This window comes from Notolepis coatsorum (assembly GCF_963971535.1).
Source record: "Notolepis coatsorum genome assembly, chromosome: 19".
Lineage (NCBI taxonomy): Eukaryota > Metazoa > Chordata > Actinopteri > Aulopiformes > Paralepididae > Notolepis > Notolepis coatsorum.
In genome coordinates this window covers 11,343,816-11,366,310 of record NC_140183.1, presented here as the reverse complement: position 1 = coordinate 11,366,310, position 22,495 = coordinate 11,343,816, and the positions used below count along the sequence as shown (strand labels likewise).

The window sequence follows — 22,495 nt, the reverse complement described above, 5'->3', positions numbered from 1 at the left end:
GTTCAGCTACATGTTCAACTACATGTTCAGCTACATGTTCAGCCAACAGCTACATGTTCAGCTACATGTTCAACTACATGTTCAGCTACATGTTCAGCTACATGTTCAGCTACATGTTCAACTACATGTTCAGCTACATGTTCAGCTACATGTTCAACTACATGTTCAGCTACATGTTCAACTACATGTTCAGCTACATGTTCAGCTACATGTTCAGCTACATGTTCAACTACATGTTCAACTACATGTTCAGCTACATGTTCAGCTACATGTTCAACTACATGTTCAACTACATGTTCAACTACATGTTCAGCTACATGTTCAGCTACATGTTCAACTACATGTTCAACTACATGTTCAGCTACATGTTCAGCTACATGTTCAGCTACATGTTCAACTACATGTTCAACTACATGTTCAGCTACATGTTCAGCTACATGTTCAACTACATGTTCAGCTACATGTTCAGCTACATGTTCAGCTACATGTTCAACTACATGTTCAACTACATGTTCAGCTACATGTTCAACTACATGTTCAACTACATGTTCAGATACATGTTCAGCTACATGTTCAGCTACATGTTCAACTACATGTTCAGCTACATGTTCAACTACATGTTCAGCTACATGTTCAGCTACATGTTCAACTTCATGTTCAACTACATGTTCAACTACATGTTCAACTACATGTTCAACTACATGTTCAACTACATGTTCAGCTACATGTTCAACTACATGTTCAACTACATGTTCAGCTACATGTTCAACTACATGTTCAACTACATGTTCAACTACATGTTCAACTACATGTTCAACTACATGTTCAGCTACATGTTCAACTACATGTTCAACTACATGTTCAACTACATGTTCAACTACATGTTCAACTACATGTTCAGATACATGTTCAGCTACATGTTCAGCTACATGTTCAGCTACATGTTCAACTACATGTTCAACTACATGTTCAGCTACATGTTCAGCTACATGTTCAACTACATGTTCAGCTACATGTTCAACTACATGTTCAACTACATGTTCAACTACATGTTCAACTACATGTTCAGCTACATGTTCAGCTACATGTTCAACTACATGTTCAGCTACATGTTCAGCTACATGTTCAACTACATGTTCAGCTACATGTTCAGCTACATGTTCAGCTACATGTTCAGCTACATGTTCAACTACATGTTCAACTACATGTTCAACTACATGTTCAGCTACATGTTCAACTACATGTTCAACTACATGTTCAACTACATGTTCAACTACATGTTCAGCTACATGTTCAGCTACATGTTCAACTACATGTTCAACTACATGTTCAGCTACATGTTCAACTACATGTGAACATGTTCAGCTACATGTTCAGATACATGTTCAACTACATGTTCAACTACATGTTCAACTACATGTTCAGCTACATGTTCAACTACATGTTCAGCTACATGTTCAGCTACATGTTCAACTACATGTTCAACTACATGTTCAGCTACATGTTCAACTACATGTTCAACTACATGTTCAGCTACATGTTCAACTACATGTTCAACTACATGTTCAACTACATGTTCAGCTACATGTTCAGCTACATGTTCAACTACATGTTCAACTACATGTTCAGCTACATGTTCAACTACATGTTCAACTACATGTTCAGCTACATGTTCAGCTACATGTTCAACTACATGTTCAGCTACATGTTCAGCTACATGTTCAACTACATGTTCAGCTACATGTTCAACTACATGTTCAACTACATGTTCAGCTACATGTTCAACTACATGTTCAACTACATGTTCAGCTACATGTTCAACTACATGTTCAACTACATGTTCAGCTACATGTTCAACTACATGTTCAACTACATGTTCAGATACATGTTCAGCTACATGTTCAGCTACATGTTCAACTACATGTTCAACTACATGTTCAGCTACATGTTCAACTACATGTTCAACTACATGTTCAGCTACATGTTCAACTACATGTTCAACTACATGTTCAGATACATGTTCAGCTACATGTTCAACTACATGTTCAGCTACATGTTCAACTACATGTTCAACTACATGTTCAACTACATGTTCAGCTACATGTTCAACTACATGTTCAGCTACATGTTCAGCTACATGTTCAACTACATGTTCAGATACATGTTCAGCTACATGTTCAACTACATGTTCAGCTACATGTTCAACTACATGTTCAACTACATGTTCAACTACATGTTCAGCTACATATTCAACTTCATGTTCAGCTACATGTTCAGCTACATGTTCAACTACATGTTCAACTACATGTTCAGATACATGTTCAACTACATGTTCAACTACATGTTCAGCTACATGTTCAACTACATGTTCAACTACATGTTCAGCTACATGTTCAACTACATGTTCAACTACATGTTCAGCTACATGTTCAACTACATGTTCAACTACATGTTCAGATACATGTTCAGCTACATGTTCAGCTACATGTTCAACTACATGTTCAACTACATGTTCAGCTACATGTTCAGCTACATGTTCAGCTACATGTTCAACTACATGTTCAACTAACAACTACATGTTCAACTACATGTTCAACTACATGTTCAACTACATGTTCAGCTACATGTTCAGCTACATGTTCAGCTACATGTTCAGCTACATGTTCAGCTACATGTTCAGCTACATGTTCAGCTACATGTTCAACTACATGTTCAACTACATGTTCAGCTACATGTTCAGCTACATGTTCAACTACATGTTCAACTACATGTTCAACTACATGTTCAACTACATGTTCAGCTACATGTTCAACTATGTTCAACTACATGTTCAGCTACATGTTCAACTACATGTTCAGATACATGTTCAGCTACATGTTCAACTACATGTTCAGATACATGTTCAGCTACATGTTCAACTACATGTTCAGCTAACAGCTACATGTTCAACTACATGTTCAACTACATGTTCAGCTAACAGCTACATGTTCAACTACATGTTCAGCTACATGTTCAGCTACATGTTCAGCTACATGTTCAGCTACATGTTCAACTACATGTTCAGCTACATGTTCAGCTACATGTTCAGCTACATGTTCAACTACATGTTCAACTACATGTTCAGCTACATGTTCAGCTACATGTTCAGCTAACAGCTACATGTTCAACTACATGTTCAGCTAACAGCTACATGTTCAACTACATGTTCAACTACATGTTCAGCTAACAGCTACATGTTCAGCTACATGTTCAGCTAACAGCTACATGTTCAACTACATGTTCAGCTACATGTTCAGCTACATGTTCAGCTAACAGCTACATGTTCAACTACATGTTCAGCTACATGTTCAGCTACATGTTCAGCTAACAGCTACATGTTCAACTACATGTTCAACTAACAGCTACATGTTCAGCTAACAGCTACATGTTCAACTACATGTTCAACTAACAGCTACATGTTCAGCTACATGTTCAGATACAACGGGTCAATTGTGAAAGCAATTTAACGAAATAATTTATTTAGCCTAATTATCTAAACAAACAGATATTTAAATAACAACGAATATGTATGTATAAGAATCAGCGATGAAATGCAGTGTGTGGATGAGTGAAACGTGAAGAAGGGTGGTGCGTGTGGTGTAAGTAGTAGTATTCCATTTATGGTATCAAACGGGTAGAGGTTATTATAACCTGTTCCTGGTAGATGGAAAAGCACAATGAGTGAGTTAACCAGGGACACATATATGCACGCAGGCGAGTAGCGTCCAGCTGCAGCACCGGAGCGATCCCCTCACTAGACGCTGTGGCAGCCACAGAGAGCGCGCGCCGATTGTAAAGAAATTCGAAAGTACGGAAGTTAGCGCTGATTGGCGGAGAGTACGGAAGTTAGCGCTGATTGGCGGAGAGTACGGAAGTTTCTCTACCACAGAGCGCGCGCGCTGATTGGCGGAGAGGGGACGTCACTCCACATTGGGCCTAGCCCCTCCCCCTTGACCAAGCTCGGTTGAGACGTGCGGTTGGAGAGAGGGTCGCGGCCAGGAATTGATTGATTGAAAACTTTATTAACAGATTGCAGAATGGGTACAATACAGTGAAATACTTCCCCAACCCTAACCCTAACCTCTATGGTTGAGGGCCTATGTTGCTTTGTTACAGGAAGGATTACCAGCCCTGACTGTCACTCTAACCTTAACCTCTCTTAGATGAGGGCCTAAACCTAACCCTTGAGAGAAACGTCCATACTTTCCGCCAATCGGCGCGCGCTCTCTGTGGCTGCCACAGCGTCTAGTGAGGGGATCTCTCCGGTGCTGCAGCTGGAGGCTATTGACGCAGGCAGCTCTCACTGCCCAGGTGAGTCCAATTGGGCTAACGAGCCTCAGCAGACTCACCAATTAGCAGGCAGAGTGGGGGGGTCGTCACACCTGCTACAGTACATGTTCAGACACCAGCCAGATAACATCCTCTCCAATATTGATAAACGGTATAGTTGTGTGGGTCTGGCAGTGAGGCCGATTCAGTGGTTCACGCCCCACTATCCATTACTACTGTCGCCTCACAGCCAGAAGGCCCTGGGTTCCTGCCCACTGGGGGGGGGGGGGGGCGGGGGGCTTTCTGCGTGGAGTCCGAGGAGCGTTCTCCACTGGGTACGCCTACTTTAACTGTGAGCTGAGTTCACTCACTCACTCACTCATTCACTCACTCACTCACTCACTCACTCACTCACTCACTCACTCACTCACTCACTCACTCACTCACTCACTCACTCACTCACTCACTCACTCACTCACTCACTCACAATCTGTGTGTCTGTCTTCCGTTTATCCGATCGACTTCACCCTTGGTGGGTGTATTGCTGAGGGCCCACGGGAGTGCAGTGTCTAATGTGAAGTTGATTGGATGCCAGACCACGGTTTTTGAGAACGCTGCAAACAGCCAGACTGTGGTTCTGGAGAACACTGCAAACAGCCAGACTGTGGTTCTGGAGAACACTGCAAACAGCCAGACTGTGGTTCTGGAGAACACTGCAAACAGCCAGACTGTGGTTCTGGAGAACACTGCAAACAGCCAGACTGTGGTTCTGGAGAACACTGCAAACAGCCAGACTGTGGTTCTGGAGAACACTGCAAACAGCCAGACTGTGGTTCTGAAGAACGCTGCAAACAGCCAGACTGTGGTTCTGGAGAACACTGCAAACAGCCAGACTGTGGTTCTGAAGAACACTGCAAACAGCCAGACTGTGGTTCTGGAGAACGCTGCAAACAGCCAGACTGTGGTTCTGAAGAACACTGCAAACAGCCAGACTGTGGTTCTGGAGAACGCTGCAAACAGCCAGACTGTGGTTCTGGAGAACACTGCAAACAGCCAGACTGTGGTTCTGGAGAACACTGCAAACAGCCAGACTGTGGTTCTGGAGAACGCTGCAAACAGCCAGACTGTGGTTCTGGAGAACACTGCAAACAGCCAGACTGTGGTTCTGAAGAATGCTGCAAACAGCCAGACTGTGGTTCTGGAGAACACTGCAAACAGCCAGACTGAGGTTCTGGAGAACACTGCAAACAGCCATGAAGAACGCTGCAAACAGCCAGACTGTGGTTCTGGAGAACACTGCAAACAGCCAGACTGTGGTTCTGAAGAACGCTGCAAACAGCCATGAAGAACACTGCAAACAGCCAGACTGTGGTTCTGGAGAACACTGCAAACAGCCAGACTGTGGTTCTGAAGAACGCTGCAAACAGCCATGAAGAACACTGCAAACAGCCATGAAGAACGCTGCAAACAGCCCGTCCAGGGACAGAGTGGCCCGGCCCACTCAGAATGGAACGCGTTCCGAACAGGCTCTGCACTAGTTTACTTAAATCTCTCAAACCAAATGAAACAGAGTTTGTCCTCGACTTCTCAGACCTCGGCGAGGGATTTACATAGTGTACGTGCTTGTGGCTTCACCCCCTACACACACAGACACACACAGACACACACAGACACACACACAGACAGACACACACAGACACACACACACACACACCGACACACACCGACACACAGACACACACACAGACAGACACACACACACACACACACCGACACACACACACACACACACACACACACACACACACACACACACACACACACACACACACACACACACACACACACACAGACACACACACACACACACACCACTCACTCACTCACACATTAACATATATCAGTGGAAGTAGTGTTTTAATGGACACTTAATGACGATTATGACGTGTGTTATTTTTTTAATTAGAGGAATGTGTCTTGATGTGAAGGAGAGGTTGTCTCGGTGGACGGAGGAGAATTCCTCAGGAAGACCACATTTAACCCTTCAAGCTCCCGCTCTATGTACCTACTGGTTAACGCTCTATTGCTACTGAACATGCACGTTTTCACAGCTGCTCGCACCTCTCAGTCCATGAATCAGTTTGTTGTCAGTCGACCAAGAGTTTGTTAGTCGATTAGTTATTAAAAAAAAAATGAAAATTGTGTTTTTTCTTGAAAAATGATAAGCACATCTCTGGTAAGTGTAACGGCGGTCTCTACGGTCACCTGACCTCGAACCACCAACCCCCTCCGCTCTCCAGCACCATGTGACCACATACCATGTGACCACGTAGGTTAAACACCAAAGTCTCATCCAGTCCACCACCTGAAATGGATCCAATTCAGGTGGTGAAGTGGACGGTGTTTAACTCAGGAGTGAGTTTACACCAAGGGGAGGGTGTTTAACTCAGGAGTGAGTTTACACCAAGGGGAGGGTGTTTAACTCAGGAGTGAGTTTACACCAAGGGGAGGGTGTTTAACTCAGGAGTGAGTTTACACTAAGGGGAGGGTGTTTAACTCAGGAGTGAGTTTACACCAAGGGGAGGGTGTTTAACTCAGGAGTGAGTTTACACCAAGGGGAGGGTGTTTAACTCAGGAGTGAGTTTACACCAAGGGGAGGGTGTTTAACTCAGGAGTGAGTTTACACCAAGGGGAGGGTGTTTAACTCAGGAGTGAGTTTACACTAAGGGGAGGGTGTTTAACTCAGGAGTGAGTTTACACCAAGGGGAGGGTGTTTAACTCAGGAGTGAGTTTACACCAAGGGGAGGGTGTTTAACTCAGGAGTGAGTTTACACCAAGGGGAGGGTGTTTAACTCAGGAGTGAGTTTACACCAAGGGGAGGGTGTTTAACTCAGGAGTGAGTTTACACCAAGGGGAGGGTGTTTAACTCAGGAGTGAGTTTACACTAAGGGGAGGGTGTTTAACTCAGGAGTGAGTTTACACTAATGGGAGGGTGTTTAACTCAGGAGTGAGTTTACACTAATGGGAGGGTGTTTAACTCAGGAGTGAGTTTACACTAATGGGAGGGTGTTTAACTCAGGAGTGAGTTTACACTAATGGGAGGGTGTTTAACTCAGGAGGGTGTTTAACTCAGGAGTGAGTTTACACTAATAAGAGGGTGTTTAACTCAGGAGGGTATTTAACTCAGGAGTGAGTTTACATCACAGGATGACCACTGCAAGGTTAGAACCTTGTTACATAAGCAATAGATTTAAAGTGGTCCTTCTGCACGTGGGAAACGCATTTACAGACCTGTCGATTACATCAACCAATCACATGACGACTAGTCGACTCTCTTATGTTGAGGGCAGCCCTGGTGTCTTTAAAGGTAGACTCTGTAATGCCGTCAAACAGTGACCTCTTGGTACTGCGCTTTGCTTCCTATTTTTTGTCTTGGTCTGATGTATCGGTTTAGTAACTTAACTAACTAGAGAGCAATGCCATGAGAGGGGCTCCTTTACCTGAACCTGTCATGAGAGGGGCTCCTCCCCCTAGAGGCTGAACCTGTCATGAGAGGCTCCTCCTTCTAGAGGCTGAACCTGTCATGAGAGGGGCTCCTCCCCCTAGAGGCTGAACCTGTCATGAGAGGCTCCTCCTAGAGGCTGAACCTGTCATGAGAGGCTCCTCCTTCTAGAGGCTGAACCTGTCATGAGAGGGGCTCCTCCCCCTAGAGGCTGAACCTGTCATGAGAGGCTCCTCCTTCTAGAGGCTGAACCTGTCATGAGAGGGGCTCCTCCTTCTAGAGGCTGAACCTGTCATGAGAGGCTCCTCCCCCTAGAGGCTGAACCTGTCATGAGAGGCTCCTCCTTCTAGAGGCTGAACCTGTCATTAGAGGGGCTCCTCCCCCTAGAGGCTGAACCTGTCATGAGAGGGGCTCCTCCTTCTAGAGGCTGAACCTGTCATGAGAGGCTCCTCCTTCTAGAGGCTGAACCTGTCATTAGAGGGGCTCCTCCCCCTAGAGGCTGAACCTGTCATGAGAGGGGCTCCTCCCCCTAGAGGCTGAACCTGTCATGAGAGGCTCCTCCTTCTAGAGGCTGAACCTGTCATTAGAGGGGCTCCTCCCCCTAGAGGCTGAACCTGTCATGAGAGGCTCCTCCTAGAGGCTGAACCTGTCATGAGAGGCTCCTCCTTCTAGAGGCTGAACCTGTCATGAGAGGGGCTCCTTCTTCTAGAGGCTGAACCTGTCATGAGAGGCTCCTCCCCCTAGAGGCTGAACCTGTCATGAGAGGCTCCTCCCCCTAGAGCAGGGGTCAGGAACCTTTTTGACTGGGAGAGCCATAAAAGCCAAATATTTCTAAATATATTTCATTGAGAGCCATATAGTATTTTTAACATATAATAAATTAAATATGTCTTACTTTTAATGCGACTTCTGGTGCTGCATGGTTTTGCTGATGGCCTTGTAATCTGGTTCATACGTGGTGAGATTGAGCTTCATGCAGGCGTTGAGGCTTCCATCAGTTAAACGTGAGCGTAGGTTGGTCTTAATGTTCCTCATATGCGAGAATGACTGCCCACATGCATATGTAGAGCCAAACATGGTCAATATACGGCAATACTCACGCTGCATTGTGTGGTATGTCACAGGAAGCTCGTTCCAAGTTTTAAGAATCAGCTGGTCTTCAGGTTGAAGATTTTTTATTTCTGTCCACTTGTGTTCCCTCGCCAGCTCTGCTCGCTATATCTTCAGCTACAGATACTATTAGCTGTATCTTCAAAACTAATTTCTGTTTACTTTTAAATGACAGTATTATTACGAAATATCACAAGTATATAAAAAAAAAAAAAAAAAATATATGTTTTTTTTTTTTTACTAAAAAAATTCTGGGAGCCATATGCTGTCACCAGAAGAGCCATATATGGCTCGCGAGCCATAGGTTCCCGACCCCTGCCCTAGAGGCTGAACCTGTCATGAGAGGCTCCTTCTAGAGGCTGAACCTGTCATGAGAGGCTCCTTCTAGAGCAGGGGTCAGCAACCTTTTTGACATGGAGTGCCTATTTGAAATATAGTTGTAACTAGTGTGCCTCAACAATATTCCATGCATCGTATTTTTTTTCCTCTCATAATCAGGTCTTTTTAATGATAATTCTTACATTATTACATCATTATTGTTATTGTTATTATTAACAATATTATTATGATGGTTGTATCAACCCTAAATCTGAGTTGGGGGGGGGGGGGGGGGTGCAATGCAGACAAACAGCTGCATACAGTGCGACCATTTCACTCACATTTGCCCATTCATTTTTGGACACAGCACACACCATAGCTCCACCTACAGGCCTAATGGAGAACTGTACAAAAATAAATAATAATAAGTTACCCAAACTTAAAAATATTGAGTTCAGTTACTGTGCTCAGTTTTCAATCCATAATAAGTTAACAGAAAAATAAGTACACAACCACATTATTTCAACCTAATAAAACTATGTTTATTGTCATTGTTTTAAGAACACAAGTTGACTTGGTAATACTCACATTTTGAGTAAGAAAAATGGCTTTTAACATGTGCAATGTTCAATGAAATAATAGAAAAATAAATAATAAAATGTGTTGATTAAGCACTGGTCACAATGGTGACCGTAATAATGTTTTTGTTATAAGGCTCTGCAAATGTTACTGAATGATGTAGCAATGTATTTCCAGCTAAATTGAAATAATAAACAAATAAAGGGTTTCAATTAATTATGTGTACTATTGTCACATGACACAGCTCAGAAGCTCAGAACACCTCAGAACACAGCTACATCTAACTAGGCGTCGCAAGGTTTAAGTTTAACTGAGGCTAACGTTAACATGATGGCACACACACAGTGCACACACAAAGCACACCCTCCTCCTCCTCCTCCAATCTCTCCACCAGAGCCAGCGAGAGAGAGAGAGAGAGAGAGAGAGAGAGAGAGAGAGAGAGAGAGAGAGAGAGAGAGAGAGAGAGAGAGAGAGAGAGAGAGAGAGAGAGAGAGAGAGAGGTTCAGCACCACATGCACAGTGGACAGCTCCCCTAGCCCTACACATACACATGCCGCGTAATAATAATAATAATAATATATGCGCGATTGTGCGTATGATCTATTATGCGTAGAGCCCTGCATATGCACGTTCAAGTTCAAGTTAACATGCAAACCGATGTATAGGAAAATAAACAGCAGCCTACCTGTCGCGTCAGTGTTTTGCCTGGCTGAGCTCCGGTTATTTGGGGGGTGTAATTAGTCACTTTAAGCTTCGGAGTGGTCGGTTGTCAATCGACTCCGGGAGGGGTTGAGCACGTACTTCATGTGCGAAAAGATCTGCTCACAGAGGTATGTTGACCCGAAGACCGTCAGCAAAGCCATTGCAACGTTCCGTTGACATGGTGGGGATATCTTTTATCCTTGCTTTTATTGTCTCTTTATTTGGCAAGCCTTAAAACAAAACATAATAGGTACAGATAAAAGCCTATATACGTCGCCATCCGTGAATGGCTTTCCACGTTTTGCAATGCAATGAGCAATGCGATAGTAATTGCTTCAGTTGCGTGTTTTTTAGCGCCTGTGAACACTTTGAGGGTGCTGGCTTGCTTCCCATACCTGGCGACGGCACGTTTAATGGATTCTGCCTTATCCGCCTGATCCTTGAAACTTGTTTTATGCTTAGTCTCGAAATGGCGTTTCACAGATGATGTTTGGCAAACTACATTTTCCAAACAGAAAGAACACATAGCACGGTCCTTCTGACGGTCCACAAACCCGTAATCGTCTGTCCACGAGGGCTGGAATGTGCGAATTTGCTTTGATTTCTTAGCGGGGGTTGATCATGACACTGCACAGAATGCAACCTCAGCACTGTGTGTTACCTGGCGCGACTGCTGCGGGAGGCCGGCGGGAGGCCGGCTACAGTGGAGCACATGGGAACAGCTGATTGCTGTCATAATATAGGGGTGTGCAGAACAGTCGACTTACAAAAAAGAACCTGTGGGAGGATTTCAACAAGAGATATGCGACAACAGTGCAAAACATTTCACAATAATATTTCAAAGCGAAGTAAAAAAAAAAAAAAAATAATAATAATAATAATAATATTTTTTTTTATGCTGCCCCCCCCCCCCCGCGTGCCTATGGAAATGGTCCCGCGTGCCTAAGCAGGCACGCGTGCCTAGGGTTGCCGACCCCTGTTCTAGAGGCTGAACCTGTCATGAGAGGCTCCTCCCCCTAGAGGCTGAACCTGTCATGAGAGGCTCCTTCTAGAGGCTGAACCTGTCATGAGAGGCTCCTCCTTCTAGAGGCTGAACCTGTCATGAGAGGCTCCTCCTTCTAGAGGCTGAACCTGTCATGAGAGGCTCCTTCTCCTAGAGGCTGAACCTGTCATGAGAGGCTCCTTCTTCTAGAGGCTGAACCTGTCATGAGAGACTCCTTCTTCTAGAGGCTGAACCTGTCATGAGAGGCTCCTTCTAGAGGCTGAACCTGTCATGAGGGGCTCCTCCCCCTAGAGGCTGAACCTGTCATGAGAGGCTCCTTCTAGAGGCTGAACCTGTCATGAGAGGCTCGTTCTTCTAGAGGCTGAACCTGTCATGAGAGGCTCCTTCTAGAGGCTGAACCTGTCATGAGAGGCTCCTCCCCCTAGAGGCTGAACCTGTCATGAGAGGCTCCTTCTAGAGGCTGAACCTGTCATGAGAGGCTCCTTCTAGAGGCTGAACCTGTCATGAGAGGCTCCTCCCCCTAGAGGCTGAACCTGTCATGAGCGGCTCCTCCCCCTAGAGGCTGAACCTGTCATGAGAGGCTCCTCCCCCTAGAGGCTGAACCTGTCATGAGAGGCTCCTCCCCCTAGAGGCTGAACCTGTCATGAGAGGCTCCTTCTAGAGGCTGAACCTGTCATGAGAGGCTCCTCCCCCTAGAGGCTGAACCTGTCATGAGAGGCTCCTTCTAGAGGCTGAACCTGTCATGAGAGGCTCCTCCCCCTAGAGGCTGAACCTGTCATGAGAGGCTCCTCCCCCTAGAGGCTGAACCTGTCATGAGAGGCTCCTTCTAGAGGCTGAACCTGTCATGAGAGGCTCCTCCCCCTAGAGGCTGAACCTGTCATGAGAGGCTCCTCCTTCTAGAGGCTGAACCTGTCATGAGAGGCTCCTTCTAGAGGCTGAACCTGTCATGAGAGGCTCCTCCTTCTAGAGGCTGAACCTGTCATGAGAGACTCCTTCTTCTAGAGGCTGAACCTGTCATGAGAGGCTCGTTCTTCTAGAGGCTGAACCTGTCATGAGAGGCTCCTCCCCCTAGAGGCTGAACCTGTCATGAGAGGCTCCTTCTAGAGGCTGAACCTGTCATGAGAGGCTCCTTCTAGAGGCTGAACCTGTCATGAGAGGCTCCTCCCCCTAGAGGCTGAACCTGTCATGAGAGGCTCCTTCTAGAGGCTGAACCTGTCATGAGAGGCTCGTTCTTCTAGAGGCTGAACCTGTCATGAGCGGCTCCTCCCCCTAGAGGCTGAACCTGTCATGAGAGGCTCCTCCCCCTAGAGGCTGAACCTGTCATGAGCGGCTCCTCCCCCTAGAGGCTGAACCTGTCATGAGAGGCTCCTCCCCCTAGAGGCTGAACCTGTCATGAGAGGCTCGTTCTTCTAGAGGCTGAACCTGTCATGAGAGGCTCCTCCCCCTAGAGGCTGAACCTGTCATGAGAGGCTCCTCCCCCTAGAGGCTGAACCTGTCATGAGAGGCTCCTTCTAGAGGCTGAACCTGTCATGAGAGGCTCCTTCTAGAGGCTGAACCTGTCATGAGAGGCTCCTTCTAGAGGCTGAACCTGTCATGAGAGGCTCCTTCTAGAGGCTGAACCTGTCATGAGAGGCTCCCCCTAGAGGCTGAACCTGTCATGAGAGGGGCTCCTTCTAGAGGCTGAACCTGTCATGAGAGGGGCTCCTTCACCTAGATCAGGGGTTCTCAAACGTTTTCATACCGCGACCCCATTTTATTTAGGATATTTTTTTGGGGGACCCCACACTTAATGTTTGTTTGTTTAACCTTTATTTACCCAGGGTAGGTTCGCTGAGCACAGATGCTCTTTTTCAGCTACGCCCTGCTTCACATTCACACAGTTCCATTCATGCCTGGGAGCTGCTGCCCAGTACAACCACAGTCTGACACCATTGGCCACTGAGCAACTCCACTGGAGCAGTTGGGGGTTAAGTGCCTTGCTCAAGGGCACTTCAGTGGCAGATTTTTCCTGCCGGTCCCGGGGATCGAACCGGCGACCTTCCGGTCACAAACCCGCTTCTCTAACCATTAGGCCACCGCTAATGCGTAGTTTCAACGTGGAATTAAGGAATATCAAAATAAAAGCACACGTTGTTGAACTTGATCATGCATATTTATTAGAACATTTAATTACAGCACTTTATCAAGACACATTTATAAAACGAGGCATATTTAGCCAGAATATGTTGCCAGAACTTTTAAAGAATTTTTTTTACTTGCCAATGTGCAACCCCACTGTCACCTACCCGCAACCCCAATTTGGGTCGCGACCCGTAGTTTGAGAACCACTGACCTAGAGGCTGAACCTGTCGTCCATGTGTGTGTTACAGGAAGGTCCCTGAAGGGAAGAGGCACTGCGGCTTCGCCGGTGACCATGGTTACGACAACAAGATCAACAGCATGCAGGTACTCCACTACATTTTTAACTAAACATTACATACAATTTAATTTCTCATTCTAAAAATATTCCTAAATCTGAAACTATTTTCACTGGCACAGTGCCTAACTTCGGCCGAAAGATTCAGCACCATGGACAGGTCTGCTCAAACAAATTTATTTTGGGATGACGTGACAAACTAATGCAATGACAAAAGATAGTGACAAAAACAAAGGATGCAATTGTTTCATGAAAATACAAAATTAAGAAAGCTCTATACATTACGAAATAAACAAAATACAAACTGTCTATGTCTATCTGTTATAGAAACGAAGAGTTATTGATTTGTCAGGACTTCCAATTCGTCATCAGAGAATCAAAGCTTTGGTTTTCTGTCTGCCATTGTCCTGCATACTGTTGCATGGGCAGTATTTGTTAGGGGTGGGAATCGCCAGAGACCTCACGATACGATACTATCGCGATACTTGCGTCACGATACGATAGTATCGCGATACTAAATATATTGCGATACGCTGAGTATTGCGAAATATTATTATTATTATTATATATAATATTTTTTGGATCAAATTTAATTTATTACCTTTTTTCAACTGCAAAGTAAAACTTTGTCAACATGTTTTATCTAATAAAAGAAAGTTCAGTCTGTTCATCTCACTTCAATCATGTTTATTGCAGAACATGGTATTTTCTCAAGCAGACAGATGTAAACACTGTGTGTTGCATGTACCTGACAAACTGAACTGTTTGTATTACAGTCATATTCCAAATTAACTGAATGCACATGTGTGTGTGTGTGTGTGTGGACTACTGTACTATTACAGGTATTGAAATGAACAATGCAACTTCCTTATACAAAAAAAAATATATATATATTTTTATGAATAATTAAATATCGATACTTGGCGTCCCTGTATCGATACAGTATCGCCACGCAAAGTATCGCGATACTACTACGTATCGATTTTTTCCCCCACCCCTAGTATTTGTACTATTTTACCATATCAGGAGCAAATTGCATTCAGCTGCAACACCGTATGGGCGTGCAGGGGTGTAAAGTACTTGAGTAATTGTACTTCATTACAATACTTAAAAGTACTGTTTTTGGGGGATTTGTACTTTACTCAAGTATTATTAGGTTTGTATACTTGTGCTTTTTACTCAATTACATTTCAGAGAAAAAAAAACATACTTGTTACTCCTTACATTTAAAATGCAGACCTACAAAGTACAAATCTCGATGTGGCTGGGTGGCGCAGCGGACATTGCGCTCGTCACCAACACAAGAGACACCGGGTTCGACTCAGGCTGTCGGCGTTGCCTCCGGCTTGGGCCGGCCGTCATACTAACTCAATTGGCAGAGTTAGCGGGTGGAAGTCGATGGGTGGTAATCTGGACGTGGTGAACAGCGACTCCTACAGGTCGGTTGGGTGACGCCTGTACAGCAGAGACAGGAAAATGGCGGGGGTCGCGTGAGCCTCCCACACGTTACACCTCGCCAAATGAGAGTCCGCGCTGGCAGGTGAAAAGATGTGACAGGCTGCCTCCACATGTATCGCACATGTGATGCAAGGCTTCTATCCTCCCTACAACCGACCAGTGGGGGGGCATATGCGAGCAACGTTCAAGACAGGGGAGGGGAGAATTGGCACGGCTAAATTGGGAAAAAAAGAGGAGAAAAAGTGGATAAAAAAATAAAAGTACAAATCTCGCAGGTCCAAACATTTTAATTAGTATATTTATTTGCACACACAGCATGAGGCCAGATTATCTAAACATGAGTCCAAGTGCCATGCCTGTGAACTGCCACTAGGGGGCAGAGTGGCTAATTCTGAGTGTGTGACTGAGTGGGTTTGTGACTTGTCACAAGTGCTTTGCATCTGAAAAGTTTATGAATCCAAGCTCAATATGTATAAACCTCTTCATACCACAATGTTAATTATGGCATTCATTCACTTTAAATATACAGTGAAACTTGTTTGAACTCATTAACCATCACACTACACGGTCCTACACATGTATATTTGTATGTCTTGTATGTCATAAATGTCTTGATGAATTGAAAATGGGGGACCCTGATGTAAACAAGACAAACGTCTTTCTCTGGTCTGCATCCCCTTAACAGTTGTTTGTACTGAGATGTACTGTACTGTATTGTACCCATTCTGCAATCTGTTAATAAAGTTTTCAATCAATCCTTTTTCACTTTCAGACGATCTTCCTGGGATACGGACCTATGTTTAAGTTCAAGACCAAGGTCCCAGCCTTTGAGAACATCGAGCTTTATAATGTCATGTGTGGTAAGGTGAACATCAAGCTTTATAATGTCATGTGTGGTAAGGTGAACATCAAGCTTTATAATGTCATGTGTGGTAAGGTGAACATCAAGCTTTATAATGTCATGTGTGGTAAGGTGAACATCGAGCTTTATAATGTCATGTGTGGTAAGGTGAACATCAAGCTTTATAATGTCATGTGTGGTAAGGTGAACATCAAGCTTTATAATGTCATGTGTGGTAAGGTGAACATCGAGCTTTATAATGTCATGTGTGGTAAGGTGAACATCGAGCTTTATAATGTCATGTGTGGTAAGGTGAACATCAAGCTTTATAATGTCATGTGTGGTAAGGTGAACATCAAGCTTTATAATGTCATGTGTGGTAAGGTGGCCTTTACCTCGTGTGTCAGGGAACAGGAAGGAAGGGTTAGGGTTACGGTTAGGTAAGGTGGCCTTTACCTTGTGTGTCAGGGAACAGGAAGGAAGGAAGGAGGGTTGTTCATAGATCGTCATACCAGCCTATCTTGTAGGGATGGGTACCGAATTAGGTACTTTTAAGGATACCGACCGAATCACGTCGGTACTACTGAGTACCGATTCACGTGAGATCTGCCGGTGCCACATTTCGGTACAAACGGAAAAAAATATATATATATATATCTTTTTTTTCTTACATTTTTATTTATATTTTTAAGTTCGACGACATCAATGTTTCATTTACCGCAAAACTAAACCTATGAAGTGTGCCGCACGTTCACGTCAACGTTCACACACACACACACACATAGAAGTTTGGATTTTTTCTTTTTACAACTGAGGTAGGTAGATTACATTTTTAGAGACTAAAGTACAGAAAAAAAGGTACCGTTGGGTACCAGTATCAGTTAAAATGTGAAAGGTACCCAACCCTACCGACCCGGCCCCGGGACATTTTGAGGACGATTTGCCCACCAGCGTGACACACCACTTTGGTGAAGGGTGTGCATATTTTTTTATACAATATATATATTGAATTAAAGCCCTATTTGTTGCCTGTCGATTGCCGTTTCAGGCGACATCCGTTCAGCGGTTCTCGAGTTACAGGCCGATATGTGAGGCGTGCGCCAAAGTACACGGCAGACTTTTTTTTTTTTTTTTTTACCATGGCCGACTCCTGGGGCTCTAGCTCCGTCAATCATTTGGCAATCTCGAATCAGGGATCTAGGTTAAAAGTCACGGGCAAAAACAGGAAGAGAAAAAACCGCAGAATGCATTCGAGTCAATGAGAAAACTGAAACCTGCAGAGCTTTTCTTTTTGTTTGTTTACCAAAATCGCTCCTAATCACTCTGAACGGATTTTTATGAAGTCTGGACATGTGCTACATAAGACTTCAGGCTATGGACCCATGGTGTTTTCCAGCTCATATAATTTTCTTTGGAAATACTATATTTGGATATTGCAACTACTAAAGAAAAACCTGAGTAACAAGTTTTTCTACAACTCAAGTTCAGACCTATGTTACTCTATTTCATTAGCACTAAAAGTGAATTAGAAACTTCAGAATGTTATCTTTCAAAAGAGACCAGGCTCATGCATGTGCTATAAGAATAAAGTATAAAGATCAGCTTTGCAAAAAAAGTATGCAGTCCTCAAGTTATATTATCATACTGGCCAATCGCGTCTCGCTCTTCGCCATAATGAGATATCTCTTATCTCCTAGCACAGGGGTGGGCAATTATTTTTCCCAGGGGGCCGAATGAGCAACTGAAAATATGTTGGAGGGCCGGGCCAAAATTCCAAACTCAATTATGCATAATATACATTTGATTTCTATATAAAAAGCAGTAAATGGCATTGTTTTGACCCCTGGTAAGAGTGTATGTTATTATTTGGCAATTAAAAGGTGAGGTTAGCTTTCAAAAATATCATTTATTCAAATAGAATTTATTTCCAAAATGATAAACAAAATTTGAAACATTAATAACAAAGGGCATTTTGAGTTTCATATACTATTGAAACAAGGATTTTCTTAGCTTTCTAAAGACATCACATCATCTTATAGCAAAAATAAACAAGACATGTCACTGAACTGTGTAAAGAAAAGTGTCCCAGTTTTGTAACCTTTTTTACTTTACATGCCTATATTAAACATTTAATGTTTTCAGAATTGTGCAAAAAAAAGAAAAAAGAAAAATCAAGTGTCCCATTTCACTTGTTATATTTCCACATTTTAGTGTTCTTCAGTTCTTTTTTTTTTCATTCAGTGTGAGAAATCCAGTCTCTGTTGAGCTTTAACAAGTCCATCAAAGTCAGGTTGCATGTCTGAGGTGGAGATGCGAAGCACAGCTGCCAGATGTTCATCAGTGAGAGAGGATCTGTACCTGGACTTGGTAAACATCATGACTGCTGCCATGTCTGGGACCTCCCCTGCGTCCCGCCAGTCGGTGGACTAGCAGGGGTGTGTGGGTGTGTGCCACGGGGTGCTGTGTCACACGTAGTCCCGCCTGTACTGTGCGCTTTTAGGGGTTTCTGGCTTCGCACTTTGGTAGAGTTGACTGCCTCCCCCCCCTTCGTTAGGATGGGCGGGTGGACGGGACTCCCCTCCCCCCTGGTAGTAGGGCTTGCGGGCCCTCAGGGGGTACACTTGTCGGGCCACGCGTCTGCTCTGCCCCATATCTCATTATGGCGAAGAGCGAGACGCGATTGGCCAGTATGATAATATAACGAAAGGTTATCCTATAACCTAGTTATATGAATACTGGCTGAGCGTCTCGCTCTTAGCGCCCTGAGGTCCCTTGGTTGGGTTTTCAGTGTTGGAAACTTTTTCTGAGGAAGGTAGAGTGTGACCATGTCCGGCATCATATAGTAGGTTTGGGGGGGCGTGGCCTCGTCATGTGCATGTGAGTGCAATTGTTTGTTCGTGAGCACAGTAGGTGCTAGGAGATAAGAGATATCTCATTATGGCGAAGAGCGAGACGCTCAGCCAGTATTCATATAACTAGGTTATAGGATAACCTTTCGTTCAAGTTTAAAAATGGCCACTTTTCTTGGTGCTAGTTTAGAGTTTAAGAATGAATATTGTAATTCATTACCAAATAACTTATTTTTTTATTTTTATTATTATCTTTTTTCCCCCTTCTTTTTTCCGTTTTTCTCCCATCCATTGGTTAGTCGTTATGCCAATTCCCACTCCCCTTCCTGGTCGTTGCGCACTCTACCCCCTACCGTCGGTCTGGGAGGGCGGAGACTATCACATGCTTCCTCCGACGCATGTGTAGCCAGCCCACCGCTTCTTTTCACCTGGCAGCGCGGACTCTCACTGGGAGAGTGTAACGTGTGGAAGGTCACACTACCTCTCCCAGATCCTTCCCTTGCTGTGCAGGCGCCCCGACCGAACTGTAGGAGTCGCTGTTTACAACGACCAGGACCCACCCTCGCCGGCTTCCCACCCGCTAACACTGCCAATTGTGTCAGTATGGACGGTCGGCCAAGCCGGAGGCACCACAGCCGGATTCGATCCCACTGGCTCTGTTGTGGTAGACAGACGCTTAGTCCGCTGCGCTACCTGGCCGCGCCACCAAATAACTTCTATTTACAGTAGATTTACCCAGCCGTGGCCCAAACCCACTTGATGGGTAAATGTAACAATAATCTACCTTCCAAATGCAGAAGGGCGCTGTATGAAGGCACAACAGTATGAACGCACAACAGTATGAAAGCACAACAGTATGAAAGCACAACAGAATGAAAGCACAACAGTATGAAAGCACAACAGAATGAAAGCCCAACAGTATGAAAGCACAACAGTATGAAAGCACAACAGTATGAAAGCCCAACAGTATGACAGCACAACAGAATGAAAGCACAACAGAATGAAAGCACAACAGAATGAAAGCACAACAGAATGAAAGCACAACAGAATGAAAGCCCAACAGTATGAAAGCACAACAGTATGAAAGCACAACAGTATGAAAGCCCAACAGTATGACAGCACAACAGAATGAAAGCACAACAGAATGAAAGCGCAACAGAAGGCTGCCGTATGAAAGCACAACAGTATGAAAGCACAACAGAATGAAAGCACAACAGAATGAAAGCACAACAGAAGGCTGCAGTATGAAAGCCCAACAGAATGAAAGCACAACAGAATGAAAGCCCAACAGTATGAAAGCACAACAGAATGAAAGCCCAACAGTATGAAAGCACAACAGTATGAAAGCACAACAGTATGAAAGCACAACAGTATGAAAGCACAACAGAAGGGTGCAGTATGAAAGCACAGGATAGGGGGGGGGGTTATCTTTTTAATGAAATGTTGACTCCACTTCATCCTCAGATCTGTTGGGTCTAAAGCCCGCCCCCAACAACGGTACCCATGGCAGTCTGAACCACCTGCTGAGAAGCCCCCCCTTCAGAGCCACTATGCCTGAGGAGGTCTCCAGGCCGACACCCTCTGGCCCCGCCCCCACCGGAGCGGCCGATCTGGGCTGCACCTGCGACGACAAGGTCAGCCATGATGACGGACCTGGACCTGTTTTCCAAGAGCAGCACGGTGTAGAGATCTTCAAGAGAGTAGAGGTCATCAAGAGAGTAGAGGTCATCAAGAGTGTAGAGGTCATCAAGAGTGTAGAGGTCATCAAGAGCAGCACGGTGTAGAGATTAGGGATGCACCGGTCCGATATTGATATCGGATATCGGCCCCGATATGACTAAAATAGTTGGATCGGGTATACAAAAAAAAAAAAAAAATATATATATATATATATATATATATATATATATATATATATTAGTGCTGTCAATAGATTAAAAGAAATTAACTAATTCATCTCACAATTTTCTGTAATTAATCTAGATTAATCTAGATTAAAAATAGCATTTTTCTACTTAAAGGCCAACTTGCAGGTTGTATTTTTGTTCAATAAACAATGTGGACTAGGCCAACAGTGACTTTCATGAAGAAGGAAAAAAATATTATTGAAATTGACCTAGTTTTAGCGTTTTTATCAAACATTTTGTCTGCCCAACACAATCACCACGCACATGGATATTTTAATCAATGGTTCATAACGTGCGCGTGTAATCGAAATGATGTCGTCACGGCAGGTACAGGCACCAGGGGGCTGAGAGTCACACACAGCTAGTGGCAGGCAGAGAGCCTTGCTACTACTAGCCGAGTGATGAATGAAAATGTATCTGTTTCACACCTAACAACACTATTGCTCCGTGATCATAGCCATCCATCTCTAAAGCTAACCACTATTTGTAAAAGCCACAACCACGTTACCATATGTAATAATTAGGGATGTCCGATATTATCGGCCTACCAATATTATCGGCCGATATTGGCATTCAAATGTGATATCGGAAAATATCTGTATCGGTTTTCAATTTATTTTTTATTTTTATTTTTTTACATTTCTATAACCTTTATTTACCCAGGCAAGCAAGTAAGAACAAATTCTGATTTTATTTATTGTCAAAAGTATGCATAATGTTGTGTTAATTCCACAACAAGAGATATGTAATGTTAATTACCTGAAATTATTAAATGTTTTGGGGGGGTAAGGGCGGCTAGGTGGTGTAGTGGGCAAGGCACTCACCACCAGTGTGGAGACGCTAGGATTCGCATGTTCGAATCCAGCTCTCCACATTGTTTTCAGTTTAGCTGGTCGTCCGCAGTAATACACATTGGCCGTATTACGGGGAGGGAAAACTGAAGGGTGGGGATCGAACGTTGTGAACAAGCGACTCCTACAAGTCGGTTGGTGCGCCTGCGCAGTAGAATCAGGAAGTGTCGGGGGCAGCGTGAGCCTCCCACGCGTTACTCCTCGACACTGAGAGATCGAGCTGCGCAGGTGAAAAGATGCGACTGCTGTTACCTCAAGTACCGGAGGGGACTTGTGCTATGTATGACTTAGTCCACATTGCAGCCGGCTTGTGGGAGGCAAGAAACAGCGTTCGTGACAGGGGAGGGTTGAATTGGATGATACGAAATTGGGATGGGAGAAAAATTGAAAAATGGGAGAAAAAGTGGATCAAAAAAAAAAATGTTTTGGGGGGGGGGGGGGGGGGGGACGACGACGACACCCTGCATATATCGGTATCGGTTGATATCGGCAAGAGTTGGACAATATCGGTATATCGGTATCGGTAAAAAAGCCAATATCGAGCATCCCTAGTAATAATGTAAATCATTGTGTCGTTGTACATATTGTGTATACACCGTTAGAAGCTAACATAGCTTAGCTTGGTAGCTATTGTTGTGCTAACAACATACC

The 22,495-nt window shown here is 44.3% G+C and overlaps 1 protein-coding gene across 1 annotated transcript in view; it reads left to right on the top strand.

The window, feature by feature from the left end:
* The window catches only part of LOC311245935 (autotaxin-like), a 65,961-nt gene that overhangs the window by 20,985 nt on the left and 22,481 nt on the right, over positions 1–22,495 (top strand). The window contains exons 10-12 of the mRNA XM_084335959.1: positions 13,892–13,967; positions 16,169–16,256; positions 20,551–20,720. Of these exons, the coding sequence (XP_084192085.1) occupies positions 13,892–13,967; positions 16,169–16,256; positions 20,551–20,720 (334 nt within the window). The remainder of the gene's footprint in view (positions 1–13,891; positions 13,968–16,168; positions 16,257–20,550; positions 20,721–22,495) is intronic.